The sequence below is a fragment of the Rhagoletis pomonella genome, unplaced genomic scaffold (assembly GCF_013731165.1).
Source record: "Rhagoletis pomonella isolate Grant_MI unplaced genomic scaffold, Rhpom_1.0 Rhpom_scaffold_00001, whole genome shotgun sequence".
Taxonomy (NCBI): Eukaryota; Metazoa; Arthropoda; class Insecta; order Diptera; family Tephritidae; genus Rhagoletis; species Rhagoletis pomonella.
In genome coordinates this window covers 48,875,711-48,894,268 of record NW_023458555.1, presented here as the reverse complement: position 1 = coordinate 48,894,268, position 18,558 = coordinate 48,875,711, and the positions used below count along the sequence as shown (strand labels likewise).

At 35.5% G+C, this 18,558-nt stretch overlaps 1 protein-coding gene across 2 annotated transcripts in view; it reads left to right on the top strand.

Moving 5' to 3' along the window:
• The window catches only part of LOC118745691 (putative cysteine proteinase CG12163), a 73,125-nt gene that overhangs the window by 36,635 nt on the left and 17,932 nt on the right, over nucleotides 1–18,558 (top strand). The window contains exon 2 of one of the 2 annotated variants that reach the window (XM_036479282.1): nucleotides 16,456–17,433. The exons of the other annotated variant lie outside the window; for it this stretch is intronic. Within the exon in view, the coding sequence (XP_036335175.1) occupies nucleotides 16,456–17,433 (978 nt within the window). The remainder of the gene's footprint in view (nucleotides 1–16,455; nucleotides 17,434–18,558) is intronic. 2 annotated transcript variants of the gene reach the window in all.

The window sequence follows — 18,558 nt, the reverse complement described above, 5'->3', positions numbered from 1 at the left end:
TTATTACGAAAAGCATTGCAAATAAAAAACAAAAACACTGTACGGAAACATATTCTGGTGAGTGTATGTACATTTGCATGTACCAATAATTGAACAAAAGCAGCCAGCGAAGATGTCAGTTAATCTGGTGAAAGAGTAATGGGAAGATGCCGATGCTGGTGCTTGGATTTGTATTCCGGCATTCAATTGTTCGACTACTTTTTCCATAATTTCTGTTGTAGAAATGCTCTTGGCATAAAGGCATGTACAATTTCAGGCTTTAAATAATATGTAAATCTGTACACAGATCTTGTCTACTGGTTTTTTACATATTCGCAAGCTACATACATGAATGTAGTTACAAATAAATATATGCGGAAGCGGATTCATATTGTAAATTTACTTGTGAGTGAAGAAATAATGATGAATAAATGCAGTTTAATAAATAAGTAATAATGCTTACGCGAATTAAATGTCGAAGCTTTGACTCTAATTCGTCTATTTTTTTTTACTTCATTATCAGAGGTTTGCATTCAAAGCGCAAATTAGATTCTTAGATTCAATGCAAAATTTTTTGAGTGTTTTCATCTGTATAATATAGCTCACCTGAATTGAAACATTATCTTCGTTTACTCAATTCCGTTAAAATGGCCTATTCTCAAAATCACTGAATTACTCTTCTATATTCATATGCTAACTACGCCGCTGGGCTTATTTTGAACGTCAATGAAATATTCTTGTGTTGAACTAGAGAACCTTTTTTTACACATGTTAGTCATTAGAGGCGGCGGCATACCAAGAGCTGGGTAACCAAAAATCCATCGGACAAAGTTTGAGGATAAGATCTAAAAAATGTATAAGGGGCATAAACACTAAATTGGCTTAATATTAAATTCTTATTTACAACTTTAGAAATCTGGAACTTCTTGCATTCAAAAAATAAATAAAAATATACATAAATACATATTAGGGCGATCCAAAAAAAAGACAGCCAAGCGAATTTATGGCCTTAAAAGGATAGGTCCTTTACTGAGAATAACATTAACTTCAGGTTCATTTAGAGAATTTAATGCTTAGACAATGTTTTTATCTCAAACGGTTCAATAGTTATAGTTTAATGAAAAAATATTTTTTTCATATTATTTACATGGAAAATTTCAAAGGCCATAAACTAGTTAGGTAAAATTTTTTTTTGATCACCCAAATACATATGTACGCATATTTTTACATAATTTAATTTCATGGTAATCTTAAAGAAATCAATTGGAAACGCTTAATATGCAAGACAAGTTGACACCTGGCCGAAACTCAAGGCTATATGCAAATTCAACACTCATAAATATGTACATACATATACATATATGTTGACTTTTGCCATAAAAAAGTTTTAAAAATAAAGAATACTGAAATTCTTCTGTTTTAGTTTCTTGAGAATGTAAAATAAAAAGTAAAAAAAAAAAAAAACATTGGTTCTTGAAAGCGAATGCAAATATTTTCATTGGCTATAACCTTCGTTTGGGATCTAAATTTCGAACGTCTATTCCTAAAAATGGGTGCTACATAGTATGATTGAGAGTGGATTGAGGCAGAAATAACTGAAAGCTCAAACCTAAACGATTACATACTATATGTACATATTTATGTGTTTTCAATGCCACTATTACCTTAGCTGAAGAGATACTACAATGTTGGGCTTACTAGGCCTGAATGCTGACTAAAACTGAAAATACTGTGTCCGGGCCTTCACATTGTGGAGTTTTTAATGATGCCTTTAAAACAGACACAGAGTCAGGATCTGAAGTCCACATCCCTCCTTTCTTGAGGAATGTGCCCCGGTATTCCAAGTCTGAGGTATTTGCAATCTTCAAGACCATGGATTAGGTGGTGGAAAATAAGTAATGAGGTAGGAATTTATGTATCTGTAGTGACAGCCTTAGCTACTTACGAACTATTTTACGTTGGTTGCAAGGTCACCAAGGAATACCTGATAATAAGATATCATACCATTTGACCACGTATTACTTGGTCTGCATTCAGTTGTAGCTCTCCCAGCTTCGGTCATCGAAGCCACTGTCAGCAACAGCAATTTCTAGGGGGCTTCGAGTAGCTGCAGATTGCGTTACATTCTATTTATCTCCTACAAGAAAAAATATTCATGCCTATTACGGTATCCGACGGATGCCATCCGCAGATTCTTGAGAATGGGATCCCTTGGAAACACACCTATTCCGGTCCGACAGATACCATTCGCACGAATCTAATCCTTCGCAATCGCTTATTCCGACTGTACGAATCTGATTAGATCCGTGTGGATGGCATCTGTCGGATACCGTAATAGGCATGATTTACTTGATAAAATATCTGGTTATATTATAAAGCTTACTATCATTCTGCTTTTGTTATGCGCGTTTTTTACTGTGTCACTATGTCTTTGTCACACGTTTTTTTATCGCAAAGTTTGTTTCATTTTAATTAGGAAATGAATCAGTAATGCGATTTTTACGGCTGAGCATCGGTCACTAGTCACCACTTGTCTGACTTGTGATACCTGATACCTGTTGTTGTGAGATGCTCGTAGTAAGTTTATGCAAATCAGTTTGAAAGTAGAAGTATCGAAGTGTGTTGACAAGCAAATGCGATTCTTCGGGCGAATATCAAATAGACGGATAGACCGTATGCCAATTGGTATAATACATATAGGGACTGACATAATGATAAGGTTACTCATACATTGAATATTTAAGTAGGTAAAAATATGGCAGCACCGTGTTAAAAGTAGTAGTAAAGGCAGGGCTGGTATGCAAGTAAACAGCTGATACACAGTATTGTCGTTTGTGTATATTAATAAGCTGATTAAACGTATATGTAGATAACATCTCTGAGTGTGATTATTCTGATTTACTTTTTGTTTAAGTGAAAAGCATAGGTCACTAAACTCAAAATTAAAATTGATTGGTGAAGCCGGAAATTCTAAAATTTAAATAATTTGCACTTCAATGAATCTACTGAAATGCAGCCTTAACTTGCCTTTTTGTTTTTTGGGTCAAATCAGTAACTGAAATTTCACCCCCTTCCCGTTGCCCTATTAATCTGAAATTTGGTACACAACTTTAGATGTGATGACAATACAATCATGTATATTCAATATCATTGTAGATCCATGATGGCCGCCGCAGCGAAATGGTGGATTACATATATATATTTTTTTTCTACATGGGTATCAAATTCAAGTACTTCAGGAGTAGAACACATGCATCCTTATCAAAAATGGCGTACCAAACAAAATGGCGGATCATTGAGCATAGACAAGAATCGTAACTCAGCATGAATTCTCCATGGTGTCAAGATTTCGTATCGTGGCGAGAACTCATGGCGTTACGTCGTTAGCGTAAGGTTAAGGCTTAGGCATTAGGGTGGATAATTTTTAGCTAAATAATAAACTAAAAACTTTAAATTAAAGTAATTAAAAAATTTTAAGTTAAAGTGTTTTATTGCAAAGAAAATATAAGAATTATTCATATAATGTACTAAAAGCTAAAAATCTCCTCGTCAATCTAGAGCATTGATCAGACTAAAATAAAATCAGAATTTTTAGAAAAGTTTTAGGTATGCAGTGTGCAGAGTGAAACCACATATACTATACTGACAATATGGAATAACTTCTGTTAGATGGAAGCGCGTACTCCTGGAACTCATAGAGGGCATCCACAATGCCACCGAACGGAAGTACGAGTCATTCGTACGGGCTTCCCCATCTACCCTAACTTTTATAAGCACTTTTAATTCTAGGATAACAAAATGCAAGTTTGAATTGGCTACAAATTGACGTTGACTTCTAGCAACTTTTTTTTTTGTTTACGGTGATGCGATTTTTTTTCCTTATAACAAATGTTCGTTTTTTTATTATATAAGAAAATACGCAAACAAAAAAATCAAAAAATGTGTGTGTGGAATTTTTATGAAAATTTGCTGACGTGTTTTTTTTTTAATTTGTGCAATGTTTGAAATTTGGATTTATATGGTTTTGTTATAGAAAGACTTAAGTATGTATATAAAAAAAATATTTAAAAAGTAATAAATAGTCAAATCTTATCATATGTGGGTGACCTTATCATTATGTGATTATTGTAGAGATGAGTTGATTTTAAAAATTTGCATATTACTTGTAGGTAGTAGAAGAGAAGAGAGATCGAATTACAAATTTGATATAAATTCCCATTGTCTGTGCTTCTATAGTTTTGAATTCATAATTGGATGACTGTGCTGTAACACTCTATACACACATACATACATATGTATGTGCTTGTAATATGTATTGTATTGATAGCTGTGGTCATCGTCATCGGGTAGCCAGACATCGCCATCAATTCATTCTGCTATTAAACTTTGATTTTTGTTGTTTTAGTTATGGATGTAACAACCAGTCGGTACCGGCAGGATAAAATTGCTTCAATATTCAACTCAAAAAACATTTATTGTAACTCGTGTTGCCTTTTCACTGTGAGACGACCGACCGAGTGGCCACCTGACCACTTGAACTCTGTATGCCGCCTACCCTCTTTTATGTGTCGGCATCTATTGAACTGTCTGCGCGCCACAATTAAATGCAAATGAGTCCATGCCCATCTAAATTTTTGTTTGTTTTAATTTGTTTACGCAGTGGTCTTGCTTATAGGAATTTATTAAAACTTTTTTTGTGTGCGTTTTACATTCCAATTACTTCTATATTACCGCCAGTGCATTCCCAGTGTTCTTCCCCATGCTGCGCAGCTGCGGCTGTGGCATACAAGTTTTCTCCCATTAGGTATTTCGATAATTTTGAATCGTTTGAAATTCGAAAGGGCTCTCCATACATGCATACATACATACTAAGGATGTTGCGAATGTGGAATTTTAGACATCCGCGGATGCGATTGCTGATGCGGATGTTTAAAATCTAACATCTAAATTTGAACATTGTATTTAATAACAAATTTTTAAAGGGTCGTAAATCAAACCTGCGCCACTAAATACCCTGCAGGAAATGTATCTAACTATAAGCTAACTTTAAGTTGATTACGAAGGAGCTAAAAGTCACTTATTATCTGTATATTTTCTCTGAACAAAACTAGTCAAGGGTGGTTTACCTCTGCAATAGATATAGTCAAGGGTGGTTACCTCTGCATTTGATGTAACTAACTTGTAGCTAACTACTTTTGGACATAAAATATATTTTTATTTACTTTATTTATTTTATTACATTTCATATTTGTTTCCATATTCGAACTCCGTCAGACATAACTTCAGAATGATAATATGAAACTTCGATCTTCCTTTTATTTGTCCTCAATTCGAAAAAGTATTTGCGAAGTGCAGGATATTTAAATAGAAATGCGTTTAAAGAAAACAATCTCCTTCATTACTCCTGCATTACTTGTCCTCTTGTTTAAAGTTAGCTTTTTGTAGCTAACCACAAGTTATATATTTTATAGAAATCCCGCAAAAAAGCTAACTACAAGTAGGTTATTTTTTATCAATTGATAATTTTTTTTCTGCAGGGTAACTTCTCGCTCGAGGCGACAAATTTTAAAAACTTGAAACTTGACAAAATTTGTAAATTCTTTTCGATTGACGCTACACCAGTCGAGAGGACTTTCAGTTATATATATTTCTTTTATTGCGGTGCAATAATTCTTTTTTGAGAATTGCATCGGGGCTGAAAATGTCGGATGTATCCTCCTGACTTTTATTTTCACAATCTTGCATCATTACAAGATCGTTGTTTAAACACCTTTGTTTTCCAAAGAATTCTTCATTCTCATTCTTTCGATTGTTTCTGAATTTGGAGAACCTGTAACGTCAACAGCATTTTTCGATTTTAGTTTTTGTAATTCATTTTTAACCCTTTCTTCTGTGCCTGGTCAGATATACGTTTTATAAGTGCACTTGCACAATATTCCAAAAATAACTGTTATTTTTATACTAGTTAAACTTGACCAAATATTTTTTTATTCCGAAATAAAAGTCCTTTCCGGATAATAAACAAACAGCTTATCATAATTAAACAAATTTGGTATCATATGAAAGAGGACAAAATAGCTTTTAAACAGAAACAACGAACGAAGGTTACCACCTCTATTTATATTTTTTTGTATCATTTAATACTAATATCATCATATACCTTACCCAAGGTTTGTTCTGTGGTAATTAATTAACATTTTTTATTAAAATATTTTTCAGTAGATGGCTTTGCTCGTTTAGACATTTCAGTTTTAAAGCCATTTAAGTCCTCTTTCATTTGATTTTAATTTGGATAAGCAGTTTGTTTATTATCCGGAAGGCGCATTTATTTCGGAATAAAAAAAATTTGGCCAAAAAATAACTGTTATTTTCGGTCCCTTCAATATTCGCATTCGCAAAGGATCCGCATTGATTACTGCGAATGCGAATGTTAAAATTAATGCGGAAGCTCCGCGGTTGCGAATGCGAATATTCGCAACAACCCTGATACATACACCCTGGCCTACTCGCAGGTCTTCTGGTTAGCAGGCTTTTGGATTGCTTGGCTTTCAATGCGAACAAATCGGCTTAAATGCTCAACTTAGCTGCGTAATTGAAGCGATTGTTGGTGTTTTTGCTACTTACCTACATATGTACATATGTACATACATACCATACTTAGATGATGATGTTGCTCTTGGCATCAACATCACATTGTTGCACAATTCTCTGTTGTTGTCCGTTGGCCGTTGAACTATTAAATGCTGGATAGTGCGGCTCTGCCTTTTGCTTGTTTGTTGTTGACCATTTGCAGAGTCACCGCCACCGCTGCCGCCGCCGCCTTACGTAATAATCTGTAATTTATTCGATATGCAACGCACGTTGATGCAGCATCAATCCATGTCCAAACCAAAAACCAAATAACCAATAGGCCAGACCTCGCTGGCAACATGCAACTAGTGCAAAATTCCCAACAACACCGAATAAATAACATGCCATCGAGCTGGAAAGTTCACATAAAAAGTGGCCAACAGCAGCGTTATTGGCATCATCATAGCCGCGTAGTCCGCTGCAACGCCAGAAGTTGTAGTTGCTGAAAGCATCAAAGTATGTATGTAGTGGACGTTAAAATGTATGGGAACTCCAAATCATCTGCTCCAGCCCAATGAAGCTAGTGCGCATTAGTGGCTGCCTCAGCAGCGCTCGCGGTTTACTCGCACAATGCTTCATCGCAGACTCGTACATACATACATACATACATAAGTGGCATCACTCTTGATGTTGCTGTTGCTGTTGCTGTCAACTAGTTATCATGACCATTACTATTGAATACAGAAGTGTCTACGTAATGCATCATTTAATATATCAAGTAGGTCAGGTGATAAATTAATTTTGAAATGCGTGAAAATTTATAAGTGATCAGTGCAACTAGATTTAATTACATATAATGAAAAGACAAAGAGAAAAATGTATTTTAATCCTTGTAAAGTTTTTGTTTAGAACTCACAACATTCTGAATAACAACCGAGATTTTGCGTTCATCCAAATACTTACTTTAAAAACGCTTGTGTTCGCCCTCTTAACTCTAAAACAATGTTACATAATGAGGTATAAAAGGTTTATATAGGGTGATCTATCTAGACCTTGGTTTCCTTAATTTTAAATAAAACACGCTTAAAACAGAACTGGGTGTTTGAATCTTTATTATCACCCGAAAGAACAAATCTGACATTTACTTTTTAAAAATCACTTCATTCAAATGTTGGCCACAGGCTGAAAATAACCGCCAAAGGTGAGCGCTGACGCACCATTATAACTGCCTTTTTGTTGTCTGAAATTGAAGCTCGTGATGTCGGCAACCGTTGTTTTTAATGATGTTTGTGATGTGATATCACACCTCTGGATATTTTTCCTTGGGGTAATGTGAAGTCAGAAGTCTTCATCGAGAAGCCAGCTATGATTCAAAACTGGAAAGCTAACATAACTCGCGTAATGTTGGCAAGAGTAATTGAAAATTGCACCTTCCGAATGGACCACTTACAGCGTAGAGAAAGAAGGCCAAGTCCTTTCATTTGACACCTCATTTTTTTATCTAGTGAACTGTGCGGACCTTATAATTTGGAAGACAGTCGGCAGCACTATAGAAATTCTATGTACTAAAGATAATACCCTTAATAATAGCCTTAAGGCTAGAGAATAAAAAAAAATATGCTAAATCTAGGCGCAAAAAGACTAACTTGGTCCCAATCCAATTACGCTGAATGTGCTATATATTCTGTTCTAATCTAAGTGGTATTATCACGACGAAAGTGGTATTATACGAACGAAACATGTTCATAAACAAGTTAAATCGCATGCAATTGTTGCTGGAAAATTAAAGTTAAAGTTAAATCATTTAACTCGTTTGTAAACCAGTTCAGCGCAGAGTTGTATCAGAAAGCTTTCTGCTTCAGCCAATCAGAAAGAGCCAAAAACTTTCATTTGACACGCGAACATAAAAAAATGTATATTCTCAAAAATATTAAAAATTAAAACCTATCAAAAAATATCAAAATTGTATGCATGTCTGCCCGCCAAAAAAGAGGCCAAGGCGGTAATTATATATTACCCATCAGGTTTCATCGTACGCATAGTGCATACGAACTAAGCATTTTGAAATAAATTGAAACAAAAAAAACTTGATTTTGAATATTTTTTTTAATTTATTTATTTTTAATCAAACAACCGTCAAAGTTAACTCGTAATGTTCAATGTGGACGATTGTGTTTTACAAAAAGCTAATTTTCATTTAACAAATTAAATGGAGAAAATTTGAACGTAATATTGGATCACAAAACAGTGAAAGAAAATAATGAGTCACTAGGTTTGTTTTCTCGGCTGCCTGCTAAACTAATAACAGGCAGTCGATGCGTTTAAAGGGAGGTTAAATCTAGATGGCCCCTTCAATTGCATGTTTATTTCAAAAACTTCTTTAGAAATCCTTGTTAGATCAGACTTCAGCAGTGCCTTTTCAACTTACAAATAGGAAGAGGTCATAAAAGCAAAGCAATCTGATTTTGTTTACTCTTCACGTTTGCCTTAAAAATACTTGGAAGTACGATTATTATCGATACTTTTTTGCAATCGGTTCTTCTTTAGAGTATTCTAAATGAGTACTAGTATCGATTTTTTCGAGAAAGTTATATCATAATTCATATCATTTATAAAATACCATTAAAATAATTTATTTACAAACTTGCAATGCATATTATGACGAAGGTTTAATGTAACGAATTGATTTTGGGTACCAAATGATTTTTTAAGTATTGGGTACCGATAACTCCGCACATTAATAGGTGCAATCCCGTATTCCTCGGACTAAAACTAGTAAAACTGTCAAAAAATAAAAATTCGCTCAGAGCGAGAGAGTAACATTGGAAAGTATGGGATCGCTTTCTAATAAAAAATTGTAACTTTTGTCAACTTCAACATAACCTCCAAAATTTGGTTGTAAATTTTTGCTTATTTTATGCGTAAACACACTCAGCTCACACATATAAATAACCAAAAAATACTTTCAAATTCATTAGAATCCACTTAAACTAGTAATTAAATACTTTTCAACATGCATTAGCAGAGTGCACTTTTCTTTTGTTTACAATTTGGTTGTAGTGTGTTTACAGCTGATCGTTTGACACATTTACCAGAACTTGTCAGCAAAAAATCTTCGAACTAAAACTGGTAACTTCTGCCCGAGAGAGGACCTTACTTACTCTCTTTCTTTAACCTCTCAATAGTCAGAGAACCGAGTACGGGATCGATTTCCAGTAAAATCTGACTGATTCTGACTAGTCCGGACTCGTACGGGATCGCAACTAATAATTGCATTCATGAAGCTTGTTTCACTCTTTTGAGTACTTTTGGGTAATTTTTAAACTTTTTTCCTCGCGGCAAAGTGTCTCGTCGACTTCTGGCGCCAAAAACTTGCTTGTCTGTTAAAGGCAAGGCAACACAAAAAAAACTTCTCTCCACCGGTCATCAGTGTGCAACCTTGCTAAAGAAAATGAAATTGAAAACGCCCAAAAGCGTTCAACCGGTTATAAAAGCATTTCGTAGCCAATTTGTTTTATTGCCATTTAATTCTTTTCATCTGCTGGATATTTATTCGTGTGTGTGTGGGTGGGGGGGGAGCTTGCGGTTTAGAAGATGCTCCTCGTGTTGGCAGCTTCCAACGATGGACGCCATCTGCCGCATTGCCTCGCGCACAAAAAAACGCTTATCGCCCAAAGCCAGCTGTGGTCTTTCAATTTCTTTATCAATTCATTTAATTAGTGGATTTTGTGTTCTCGTTTCTCGTCCGTGTGACCAAGTTAGTTCTGGATTTATTTTAATGTTTGTTTTTGTTTACATTATGCAATATTTAGGTTCTTTTTTACTGCGCGAAGTGAGAGATGAAAGCAGTTTGAAGGTGATTTTAGTTTGGGTTTAAATTATTATTATTATTATTTTTTTTTTCAAATAATAAATTTCATATGCAAAATTGTAATAACCTGTTTCATTTATCAGTTTGTAGTTAATTGAGCAGCAACAGAATCGGTGTAATGATATAATATGCAGTGTTTTTGCCAATTATCCATTTCGGTGAAAATCATTGCAATATAGCGCCGCAATTAAATTTTCCTTAATTAAATGTGTCTGTTGCAAAAGCTCTAATTTGTGAAAATTTTAATTTTTTTTTTTTGTTACACGTGTATGACGATTGTAAAAGCTTTTCCCCGAAATTACATAACCCTTGTTGTTAATAGCAGTATTTGCCTTTCGACCTCCTATCCTTACATTCAATGTTTTTACATCCATTTTGCTGACAGCATTTGCATTCAACTCCTCCTCTGCGCCATTTAATTGATTTTTTAATAAATTATAAACCTTTCAGCAAATACTGCGCAACATAATAAATGCAATGTTAATAAAAAGCATTGGGTTGTCGTTGGTTACATGCCACACTTGGCTTGGTTTGCTAATTTTAATTCAAAACTAATTCCGTTTTCAAATAAACACAGAAATGAAATGAGTTTTCATTCACGAGTGGCGTGTGGGCATAGCTTATCAAATTTCAATGGCACTAACTGTGCTCAGTGAATTTTCCCTAATGTAATAACTAGTGGCTTTATGTATTTGCGATACTTTTTAGCCGACTTCCAAAAAAGGAGGAGGTTATCAGTTCGTCGGAATATTTTAATTTTTTATTTTTTTGTTTTTTGTTTTTTTATGTATGTTACCGCATAACTTTGGACCACGTCAACCGATTTCGATAATCTGCATCGGAAAAGTAGTGTCTCAGAAGTGGTCCCATACTCATCTGGATACGACCAGTGGATCATGAGATATATATATATTTTTTATATGAGAGTTGAAGTCGGTTTTTTTTTGCTAAAAATTACTTGTTACAGTTATCCATTTGATTATGTTTACAAAATAGGTAGTACTTATTTATGTGAGTGCCTGAGTGTCTCACCAAAAACAAAACAAAAGTATAGTTGCCCCAAGCGAATTATAAAATGTTGTCTAATTTTTAACCTTGCAAAACTTTTTGCTTTAGTGGATTATTTTTAAGCTGAATCGTATAAAAAAGTGTTTTGTTTGAAAACAGATGTATTTGACGAGACTCGTATTGAATCGAGCATTTTAGAAAGCCTGCGAACTTTTTTAAAGCAAGCACCGTAACGGCTATACAATATACCCGTTACACTATACCCGATATTTCAACTGACTCGTGCTACTCTAGCAATTTTTATTTTTCTGTAAGTGCTGTGAAAGCATTTAACTTAAGATTTATTTTTTTAGATCATAAGGTATTGAAAACGGTCAAACAAGCCCGTTGAAAATGGTAAAAAAAAAATCCAAAATAACTATTATATTTAACTGAAAATTTAAAATGACAAAATAAAAACGATCAAATTCAACCGAAAAATCTTAATTTTACGATTATTCATGATTGAACAAATAAAAATGAAGAAATAACAGTTTTGTAAATATATAAAAATAAAAATCTGGGCATTCAATGGCTGTCTTCGGTCGCAGCCCAGTGCGATATTTCATCAATCTAGGTAGACAAAATTACTTAAAAAAATATATCCTGAATTTTGCCATTTTAAAATATGTTTACTCCTTTTTAAACGCCCATTGAAAATCCCTGGAAGGGCAATGTCATTGGACTCTTATGTTATGTTCTCAGCTTCATCGAGAGGGGTACTTAGGTCTCTAGAACATATTTATACTTTTTTTCACCCTTCTTCTTCTTCTTATTTTCACTGTAACCGCCTAAGCGATTTTGGCCGAGTTCAACAAGACATGCCAGTTGTTTCTCTTCTGTGCCAACTGACGCCAATAGGAAATGCCTAGTGAAGCCAAGTTGTTCTCTACTCGGCCTTTCCATCGTAGTGGGAGCTTTCCACCTCCTCTGCTAACAGCGGGGTTCCGAGTTGAATTTTTTCAGAGCTGGAGCTTCGGTGTCCATTCAAAAGACATGACCAAGCCAGCGGAACCGCTGTATTTTAATTCGCTGCACTATGTCCATGTCGTTGTAAAGCGCATACAGCTCATCGTTCTATGGTCTGCGATACTCGCCGTTGGTAATACGTAAAGGCCGGTAAATCTTCCGCAAAATCTTTCTTCCAATACTCCAAGAGCCACCTCATTGGAGGTTGTGATTAGGAATGTTAATCCCGGGATCCCGGCCTTTTTTAGGTTGCGAAAATCCCGGTATTCTTGGCAGATAATCCCGGGATTTTCGGGATTTGAAACTTGCATTGGTGACAATAATAGAAACATCTTTTGTTGACCAGTGATGGCTATATTTGTAAATCTCCAGCTCATTATAAACATAACACCGTGCGATAGTAAATTTTAAACTCAAATAAAATTATAGTTTAAAAAACTAAAAACTCGCTTTTATTACAATGTGAACTAAAATAACTTATATTTAGAAATACAGATTTTGTGTAAGAGGAATATGAAGTTCCCTAAATTGATTAAATTAAACTTTTAAAACCAACCTAAAATAGGAATAAAGTAATTGACAATCAAATTAATTTTACTGGAAAACAAAGCATGGGGTGCTGCTACCATTTGGTACTCATATTTTTATTCTACATTGCACTGAATTTTTTAAATAATTTTAGGAATTAATCATATCTTAAAAATTACAAAGTCCTTTAAAATAAATCCCGACGTCAGAGAGAAAAACTAAAGACGCAGCTTTACTATATTTGACCCATGGATTCGCTAATATATTGATTTTTGTGTGCAAAATTGACAACTGCACGGTGTTATCTATCTTCTATATATATAAAATAATAGCCGTTTTCGTTGTTCGGAGTTAACTCCAAAACTACTGCATAGATTTCAGTCAAATTTTCAGAGGTTATACCTTGCATATATGGTCCTATTATGGGCTACCAGAAAACTCGCCAGGTGGCGCTGGGGTCGAGTTATTTATAAAAGTCATATTTATGATCCGATTTCGTTCAAATTCAAAACGTGTGCTACCTCCATGATGAGAAATACATACGCGAAAAATAGACCAGCTAGGTGTCGCTGGAGTCCAGTTATTTATAAAAATCGTGTTTATGAACTGAGTTCTTTTAAATTCAAAATGTAAGCAACGAGCATGATGGAAAATACGTTTACCAAAAAATTGACCCGCTAGGTAGCGCTGGAGTAGAGTTACTTATAAAAGTCGTATTAATTAACCGATTTCGTTCAAATTCGCAAAGTGTATGATGAAAAATTCGTTTCCTTAAAATGAACCCGCTATATTTTATAAAATCTGATTGAAATTCATAATGCGTATTCATTTCATGACAAGCAGTGGTTTTGCAGAAAAGGTACCTAATGGATTGCGCTGCAGCCTAAATATATAGAAACCCACATGGGGTTTGATCTGCTTTGGCCCTATATTCATCTTCGTTTAAGTATGCATGTAAAGACCGCAACATTGTGTAAGCGCACCTTTGTCTGACGCCCTCATACACCCTTAATGCGATCTTGCATTTATGCAGTAAGACTCAAAGAAACCAGTTTATAAATATTAAGACGAATTGTAAAAGTGCCGAATCGACAAGGAAAGGTTCGACCACATCCGTCCAAGAAGGAACGCGGTAGGTATATCAATGGTTTCAATTGAACGATATTTAAGAGATCACACGACTCATTTAGTCAATGTACCGGAAAACTTTTCAGCCTGTGGGGGAGTCAGGATTCTTGGCCCTCCTATACCTTTGTGCTCTTTAGTTTCTTTATAAGGACTTTTATTGGCTTACATGGTACATCGGACCAATGTTGAAGTTGCAAGATCATAGAGGGATTTTACGCACGCTTGGCAGAGATCTCACAGGTGGAAATAAGATCATCGGTAAAACTCATGATATCGAAAGGGATATGGAGTACTAATCCCTGGTATCACATCGCTACTATTCTTGGCCTATGTATCAGGAGGTTTCTGCTCTTTATTCCAATTTAAACTAAAAATGTTTACTTTACAGACCGCTTTTGCTTTTAAACGCTCTTTTTGTATTGGCCAACGCAAAAGATCTTATTAGGCGCCGCGAAGCAAGCGGGCATTGGCTAGTATGTACATACATATAATGAGGTAGATATATTTTTATAAATAAACATTATAAGGAGTTTATTTTACTTCTGCCAGTGGTATTATGAAATTCTTTCAACCACAAAGTACATTTGTGGACTTACATTTTTTTGTATAGAGCTCTCTTCGGCATACCTTAAGTAACTTTATCAGATACATACATATGTATGTACACGCTAAAGTATTAGTAAATGCTTATACATTTAATTACTGTCTTTTGTTTGGTTACTTATGAAATAGTTTTCACTTTAAATAAAAGGGCAGGTTTCAAACCCATTTATTTATTATTTATTTTATGGTAGCAGAGCTTCTCAAACAATATTAAAGAAACTTTTTCCATTTAAGTTGTTGAAAAATAATAATAATCTAAATTCCGGGATCAAGAGATTGTGATAACGAGATCCCAAATATCCCGGTATCGTAAAAAGCGAAAAAATTAACATCCCTAGTTGTAATTGTCCATGCTTCTGCGCCATATACCAGCACGGGCATGATGAGTGACTTATAGAGTGTGATTTTCGTAGGTCGAGAGGATTTTACTTCAAAATTGACTACTCAGTCCAAAAAAAATATTAACAAAAAAATCATATGAAAGGGAGTCGCCCTGTCTAGTAGCAAGCGTATGTCGGCTTATTGCAGAGTGTTCTCAGATCTCAGGTGTGAGAGCCGGAAGGCAAATATTTAGATTGGCCTTCTGTTGTGATTGCAGCATTTAAACGATAGGCTTTCTTTTTATTGTTGGGCGCACATATGTATGTATTTGCTGCATAGAGGCACGTTTCCCATAGAAAAATTGAATATTCAGGAAATTTTTTCTTTAATCCTCCTGATCGATTTTGTTTACTTTTACTGGAGAAATGTCATCGCCGCCGGGAAAGGGTAATCTTGTATTCCATCCACGATGTAGAGAACAAAGGTGGCGCCTATCTTAGTGAATTTGACAGAAACGCTGTTCATCATTCTTGGCACTAGGTGTGATTCCCGCGCCTCTCCCGTCTGCTGCGCTCGCGCAATAAGCGAAATTCTATTTTACGGTTATTTCCATTAACCCTCAGATTACTTCGGACCTTATTTGGTATTGACTTCAGCTCGACTATTATAATAAAGAATGTCAAGGAATCGTATTGAAACCATCTTTAGTTGCGTCTTGACTTTCCATTTCTAGGAGTCACGGCTGTTGAATAAAACTTTTAATACTTTGCTCTTGGCAATTTTTTTTTTTATCTAACTCATATCGTTTTCGTTTAGTCTGTGGAAACTTAAAATAAGTGTGGCTGGGTTTAAAGCTCAAAAACCGTTCGCTTGGAATTCTAGGTGGTGGTGTTGGGTATACTCTAAATGCCTTTGAATTATCTCCGCAGCATTTCGTCTTTTTTCGCTAAATTAACCCCGACTATTTAAGGTTATTCTGCGAAGAAATTGTACACTTATTCAAAGAATTGCTTTATATATAAATAATCGCAGTAAAATTAATGTGTGTATATGAAATAAATCATCAACTTTTTCACATACTTTTTGATATTTCATCATTTGCTACTAATGATATAATGTGTGGGTAATAAATTAACCTGGTTTTGGTGTGGAAAGCTTACAAAAAACAGAACATACATCTTACACAATCGCGCACTCACTTCTGCATTGGAATGCCTCCACACATCCACCACACACATAAACGCACGTATCGCTTGCCTTGAAGTACTTTTGTTTGTTTACAAATCGTGCTTATACCAAAATCCCACATTTGTTTCTCTTGTCTATATGTATGTACGTCGAATTGGTGTGGCAACCACATTCTAATTGGAATCAATCAACCAACGAACTAATCAACCAAATCACAAATCAACATTTGACTTGAACACGCGACGCAATAGGAACAACCACAGCCAGTATCGGAGGAGCCGGTGAAGTTCGTACATGTCCTCAATCCCGGCGAACGCGAGTATCTTTCGCCCAACTTGATTGGCGTACAGAACATAGCTATGACATTCCTGCCGCTCTCGATGAATTTCGTCAACATCATCGATGCATTTCGCGAAATTGTTGATGGCGTGCGATATGAGATACTTTTGAATGCCGTTGATACGAAGGCAAACGATGCCGATGTGATATGTCGCATAGTGATCATAGAAAAGCCTTGGCTGCGCACCGAATGGGGCGATAAGGTGCGTGAATTGCGCACGTCCAACTGCACCAGCGAGGACGACCATCTAACCGAACAAGCGGCGCGCAGCAAAGCGCTCAACGATAAGTATACTAGGAACGCGCTCTTCAATGGCGGTACACGAAATGAGCTTAACGATGACGACATGTCCAAATTAGAATCACAAATTCTACCAATGCCGTTCTCCACGAATGGACTAAAGCGGCGCGAGACCTCAACAAGCGCCACCACAACTTCCACTTCCGCTACGGCAGCGACTACGACTACGACGTCAACAACGACAACCTCTGCAGCCCCAGCAACAGAACAATTAAGCACAGAAGCAGCGGAGCGAATTGAGGATGCGACGACAACTGCGCCAACGTCGACACTTAATGTGCATGATGAAGATAACGCAGAGTCCACATCGTCGCTGCCAGTGCTCACACAAGACGAGATGAAGTGGTTGGATGATTTGCTATCTGTGGGTGCTGTTAGCTTTGAGCAGACACAACGTGAAAGACTAGAAGCAGCGGAGCATGCTGCGGGTGGGCATAATGATAATGATGCCACCGTCGAAAGTGCTGCTGCTGCGAGTAATTATGTGCAGCAAGAACAGCAGCAGCAGCTGCAGAAAGATGGTGATGAGGGACAGGTGTTGGAGGTAGATGGAGAGTTGTCAACAGCTGACACGTCGGCGCCAGAGCAGGTAAATTACGCCGCGTCCCACCGCAAAAATCAATGCGCCACTTGCTGCCTGCTGTTGCAATGAAAAAAAGCACGCAGCGGCAGGCAGTGGTGTCAACATCATTGAAAATGCATTAATTAAAATTTTACTTGTCAGTGCACTCACAGACACACACACATACGCATACGCCACTCACTTACCTAAGTGATGGCCCTATTCGGTGCGCTCCCAGCACTGTCTTTCCTCTTTTGTTCGCCGCTGGCATACAATATATACTTTTACATATACATACATACATATATTTATGTACATATATCTGCTAATATTTTGTGGATGTGTTTGAGTTGGATTATCAGTTTTTGGCAAAGCCGCCAAATGTTGTATATTCAATTATAAAATCGTGAATTCTCCTCCATAAAATTGTCCCCAATTTTATGTGTTTGTAAGTTTACAGTGTTGTTTTTTATTTTCTGCATTACATATTTATCTCATTATTTTTTGTTGGTTGAGTTTTAATGTTCATATCCTTCCCATACATTCGTGTTTTTATCTATGTATGTGCATTAGACTGCATCACTCCACATCAAAAAAAAAATCCGATACTGTTTTTTTATTGGAATTATGAAATCTTCTACATATATTTTAAGACTTGCACTTAAATATTTCGGAAAACTATTAAGATTTACGTAAGCTGGACCGATTTGGAAATACCTCCAAAAATGGAGTTTTTTTATGAATAAAAATAGTTTTTTAATATATATATATATTTTTTAAATCACGTGGGATGACAAAACATTTAAAGAAACGTTTCTACGGATTCATAATAATGACATTTTTCATGCTGTTTTTGAACTTTTTTCAAAGATTGATCTAAGAAAAACTTTAATAACTGTGCCAAAACTATACCGATTTAGCCTTATGAGGTATCAGTGGAAAAGTATTTTCTCACCCTTTTATTTCTTAACCTCATTCAAAGTATGAAAGAAAAGGGTAGTATAAACGAGCATCATTCCAAGTTGGATTAAGATGTGTTGATATATGAAAAAAAAATTGGGACGTTAATGACAAAAAAAGAAGAAAAAAAAAACACAAAATGCAAATATTATTCATATTTTTTAGCAGATTTTTTTTACCTTAAACTGTTTT